This window comes from Uranotaenia lowii, chromosome 2, assembly GCF_029784155.1.
Source record: "Uranotaenia lowii strain MFRU-FL chromosome 2, ASM2978415v1, whole genome shotgun sequence".
Taxonomy (NCBI): Eukaryota; Metazoa; Arthropoda; class Insecta; order Diptera; family Culicidae; genus Uranotaenia; species Uranotaenia lowii.
Genome location: NC_073692.1, coordinates 49,322,331 through 49,328,059, shown reverse-complemented (window position 1 = coordinate 49,328,059; position 5,729 = coordinate 49,322,331). Strand labels below are relative to the sequence as shown.

Here is a 5,729-nt window from a genome sequence, read left to right as displayed (position 1 = left end):
CACCTAAAATCGTCACCCGAATGCGACGATTCTCACGGTAACTACGAGAATAGGGTAAGAACTCATAAAGTTTATCCGAAGTGACAATCCTCACCTAAACCGACTACTGGAATAGAGTGACTTGGGTGACTCGACTATCATCACGTCACGAATAAGGGCCAAATTCAACTTCAATTGTATGATTGATATCAGGCATTCAGCTATAAACAAAATAGATTCAACTTTACATTTCTGGTTGATCTCTCACATTAAACTATGAATATGATATATTCAACTGTAGTTGATTAAACTGTAAATATGATAGATTCAACTGCAAATGAATAATTAATTCTAGGTATTGAACTGTAAATATAGTAAATTCAATTATATTTTATGATTGATTGTGTGATACTTGAATAAATTACATACATATCCAACACTACATGTACATAAGATTGGAAAATCACACATCGACAGATCATGCACGCATTTCACGTTATTCTTTTGCTCGCTTAGGTGTGTATACACCACGTAGTCTGTTCTTGATATAACTAAAACAAATAGTCGGTAGTTCTGGATAAAAGGAATCGCTTCAAGCTTGCCATCACTTGTTCTAGCTTAGCAAGATGAAGTCGATACAACGTTCACTGGTATTAATGCTCGGTGCATTCCTATCATTCACCGTTATCTGTTCTGCGGATCAGTACGAAGAAGTGGAATGTAACCTTACCGAGGAACAGAGAAAGAATCCAAGTCTATCAACTGCACCAGATGGGATAATTTCAATTGCAATCGACCATGGATCATCCGAGCAAGAGGATGAATCGGAAAAGGAAGTTGAAACTGGCACTAGTAAGTATGGAAGAACTATTTGATCGAAATCATTCAAAAAAAAATTTTTTTTTTGTTAAATTTTCCTTTGTTTTAGGTCCGCAGCTGCCGGAACCCAGATTGGTGAAAAATGCAGAAAAACCAAAAGAGAAGTTTGATCCCGTAAATACTTACCAAAAGACAAAGGATGTTCTATACAATGTGATTCAAAAAGCGGCTTACATACAAGATTCATATCTTCGAACAGAAGTTCTTAATGGCTTGGCGGTAAACTTACAAAATCCATTGATGAATTCAGTCGGCCATTTTGGATATTATTCGAAGGTACACATATGGGACCTAAAAAAACGTTAAACCCATATTTATATGTTTTTTTTTTCATACAAGGTACAACCGTGTTTAAAAAATCTGGATAAAGATGTTCGGGCAATCATTGCCAACAGCGAGAAAGCATTCAACGATTGTCAATCTGGATACGACAGATCACACTCGTCTTGTGTCTACGTCGGTAAATCCAAAGTTGACGATGCCAACCGAATTTACATCTCTATCAGGGATTGCATTCTAGCAAATGTGTCTCGCCCGTAAACTGGAAGTACATGGCAATGAAGTTACTCCATCAGATGTTCCAAATCGCTTTAGCGCTAGGGCAGAGTGGGGTATCATGGGTCTTTTTTATCTTTGCTCCATAAATTCTTTGTTATAAGAGATAAAATATATTTATCTTATACATATAGTTTTCCACATTTCTTACGTATTACAAGGCATTTTTATTTTTAATAAATTGATTTTCCCGAGTTCTGAAGGTTTCAAAATAAAGTATTTTTTATGGATTTTTAAAAATGATGAAGAATTGTGGGCCAGCGAATCCTAAATGACATGCCAAGTTTCTGAGTTGACCCAAAACTGTAATTTCATAATCTAATTAGTTATTTTTAAGCAATTTCAGATGAAGAAATGAAAAAGAGAGTGGTTTTGTTTGTTTTTTATTATTATTATAAAATATTTGTAGAGATGAGATGAAGGATACGCATAGAAAATGAATCAATTTAAAAAAATAATATAAAATAATAGTTGTATTCGGAAACACTGAGGATAAATAAAATAAAATAAATGTCTATGGCAACGTTTGCTATTTTGGCAACACTAGGCAAACAAAAAAAAACAAAGTCAAACTTTGATCTATTCTTGTGAGTGACATACGTGTCTAAATGAACCTCTAAATTGAGATTCATACAAATCGTAAAATCACGACAATGCATGGCGTAATTGGTAAAATTAGGATAGGGAGCGCAGGTTGTCAAGGCTGCTGCTACGAAAAATTTGTTTCTGATTCGGCCTCCGATAGAAAAACGGATTGACACAGAGAGCACACATTTTTAAGGCTGCTGCTACGATAAATTTTTTTTTGTTTTAATTCGGCCTCCCGGTAGAAAGAAAGATTGGCCAAATGACAGAATTGTCTAAATATGAAAACTTGTCTAAATTGTGACAAAACTGTCCAAATTATCGAAATTGTCAAAATTGGCAAAATTGTCAAAACGGTCAAAGGCCCTTATTCTGCGCCGCGCGTGTCGTGATGATAGTAGAGTCACCCAAGTCAGTCTATTCCAGTAGTCGGTTTAGGTGAGGATTGTCACTTCGGATGAACTTTGTGAGTTCTTACCCTATTCTCGTAGTCACCGTGGGTGAGGTGACAATTGTCGGTACCTTTTCAGGTGGTGACGAGATAAAAAATCAATGAAAAATTTATGAAACAGGGAATAATTTGGCTCTAAAAGTTCAACAACATTAAAGTTAACCATTTTAAAAACAATTTTCAGGAACAAATCTAGATTCGCTGAACTAATTCGGCAATCGATGAGGATTGTCGGTACCTTTTCAGGTGGTGACGAAAAAGAAATTTAGCAGAAAAATTTATGTACATGAGAATGAAAGGCTCTAAATAGTTAAATCAATGATAAAGAATGATAGTTTTGAAAAGATTGAAGCAAACATGTATGATTTTTTTATTTTTTGAAATTTTTTTTTGCAAAATGTGAAAACACGAAATTTTTCAAGATTGCGCCAACTTTTACAAATCTAAAAAATAACAATAAAATCCATTAGTAAAGAATCAGTACGCCACAATCAACTAACTTTTCGGATCGGCAATTTCCGGCATGGCACCTCGGTTGGGGAAAATATATAAACCGGCACCATTCGGAGCCGTCGGCATCTGATTTTGTTTTTTCGGCAATAGGACCCAGCTTTAATGAGCGAAATTTTCACTTACGTCGAAAAAACCATCCGTCAATGCAGCTTGCTGTGACCGAACAATCCGATGATGGCCAATTTCGAACCAAAATTCTAACGCGTTACACAAAAAACTAATTCGGAAAATCCGAAGCGAGATCAAAATCAAAATAACACCAACAAAATTCTACCATTTTGACAGATGCGCTCATTCGGTCACTCACCTAGAATGAACCTCTGTCACTTTACCCAAATCGACTCCGGGAATAGGGTGACAAATCTCACGGTGACTCCGAGGTGAGGTGACAATCATCACGTCACGCGCGGCGCAGAATAAGGGCCAAAATTTTCTAAATTGTCAAAATGGTCAAAATTGTCAAAAATTTCCAAATTGTTTAAATTTTCAAAATTGTCAAAACTGTGAAAATTGTTAAAATTGTAAAAATTGTCAAGTAAGTGACAAAAATGACAAAAAGAACTTCTTCTTCTTCTTTCTTCTAGTCGCCGATGCTATTTATAGCACGACTCGGAACTGCTTCATCGGCAGCTCCTATTAATGGTCCAGTAACTGAGACTATATTGACCAGCGGTATTCTTTTATACTCCGGGGAGTTTACTATCATTTTATACTCCGTAGAGTTTACAAATTCTTCATTGTTCTTGTGTTGTATTACATTTGCTTGTGTTCATTTTAATGTCCGTAGACGTACAAACGTTTTTTTCCCTTAACCTAAAGTTGGGGGGGCGGTGGGATTCGATCCCTCAAAGTCTGACTTACCAGTCAAACGCCCTAGACAATTGCGCCAGGCACCCACCCCGACAAAAAGAACAAAAATGACCAAAATGTCATAAAGTTCAAAAATGATATAAATGACAAAAATTACAAAAATCACAAAAATGTTTAAAGGCTGCTGCTACGAATAAAATTGTTTCTGATTCGCCCACTGGAAAACTGGCCTTCCGGTAGAAAAAAAACGGAATTGGCTTTGGAAGCGCAGATTGGTAAGGCTACTGTTGCTGTTTGTTTGTTATGATTTTATCTTCTGGTGAAAAAAAAACGGAATTGACTTAGTAAGCGCAGATTTTTTAGGCTGCTGCTGCTAGTTGTTTGTTATGATTTGGTCTTCCGGTGGATAAAAAAGGAATTGGCTTAGGAAGCGCAGATTTTTAAGGTTGCTACTGCTGATTGTTTGTTATGATTTGGCCTTCCGGTAAAAAAGACGGGATTTGCTTAAGACGTGCAGATTTTTAAGGCTGTTTCTGCTGATTGTTTGCTTCGATATGGCCTTCCGGTGGAAAAAGACGGAATTGGATTAGGAAGTGCAGATTTTTAAGGCTGCTGTTGTTGATTATTTGTTGAGATTTGGAAGTGCAGTTTTTAAGGCTGTTTCTGCTGATTGTTTGCTTAGACTTGGCCTTTGGATGAAAAAAGACGGAATTAGCTTAGGAAGCGCAGATTTTTAAGGCTGCTGCTGATTGTTTGTTATGATTCGACCTTCCGGTTGATAAAGGAGGAATGGTTTTAGAAGCGCAGGTTTTGGGACATTTGCGGCTGATTGTTTGCTTTGATTTGACATTCCGATAGAAAAAGACGAAATTGGCTTAGGAAGCGCAGATTTTAAGGCTGCTGTTGCTGATTGTTTGTTGTGATTTGGCCTCCCGGTGGAAAAAGACGGAATGGCTTTGGCGGAAGATTTTTAAGGCTGCTGCTGCTGGTTGTTTGTTATGATTCGGCCTTCCGGTTGATAAAGAAGGAGTTGGCTTAGGAAGTGCAGTTTTTTAAGGCTGCTGTTGCTGATTGTTTGCTTCGATTTGGCCTTCCGGTGAAAAAAGACGGAATTGGTCTAGGAAGCGCAGATTTTTAAGGCGGCTGCTGCTGATTTTTTTAATTTGATATACAATACTTTTACTTACAATAATTTACTATCGAATTATTCCGGCTCTCGTAAACAGAGACAGACTGACAATAAATGCACAGTTTAGGAAAGCTGTTTCTAAGAATGTTTTCAGATCGTTCCGGTTCTGATAAACAAAAACAGAGCACCAGGAAAAGCACAGATTGGGAGGGCTTTTGTGAAGAATGATTTTGGATTGGATGAAAATAAATAAAGTCTGCTTCATTTAATGTTGGAACAAATTCTTTTGCTCATTGTGGCGCTCCTAGTGGACGGATTTGGAAACTTTTTTCACCCACGTGTCGGGAAATTCATTACCTTTCACCATGTATTTATGTCATAACACCAAACAATAGCATTTTGTAAACAACCGCCATGGAAGCCGAACGGAGAGATCAAATTGTGCACAGTTTTCTTGAAAATCCATTGTTGTCGGCATCGAAGCTAGCTAAACAGCTTAAAATGCCCAGAAATACCGTATGGCGTGTTATCAAGCAGTACAAGGAAACATTGACGACGGCTCGGAAGCCGCATTCGAAGCGTCGGAGTGGAACTGTCGACCGGAAACTGCGTGGGAAAGTCATCAAGGCCGTCAAGAGGAATCCCAATCTTTCAGACCGCGATTTGGCCGATAAGTTCCAGGCCGCTCACAGTACGGTGCGACGAATTCGTCTCCGGGAAGGAATAAGGTCATTCCGAGCCAGCAAACAGCCAAATCGGACGCTGAAGCAGAACAATGTGGCCAGAATCCGTGCTCGAAAGCTGTACGACCAAGTGCTGACCAAGTTC

General features: G+C 37.9%; 1 protein-coding gene across 1 annotated transcript; it reads left to right on the top strand.

Moving 5' to 3' along the window:
- The first annotated feature begins 600 nt into the window (after window positions 1-600).
- LOC129750176 (uncharacterized) lies at window positions 601-1,568 on the top strand. The gene is made up of 3 exons (XM_055745429.1): window positions 601-831; window positions 908-1,134; window positions 1,198-1,568. The coding sequence occupies exons 1-3, from the start codon at window positions 606-608 to the stop codon at window positions 1,396-1,398; spliced, it is 654 nt and encodes a 217-aa protein (XP_055601404.1). The 5' UTR covers window positions 601-605; the 3' UTR covers window positions 1,399-1,568.
- Window positions 1,569-5,729: the final 4,161 nt, after the last annotated feature.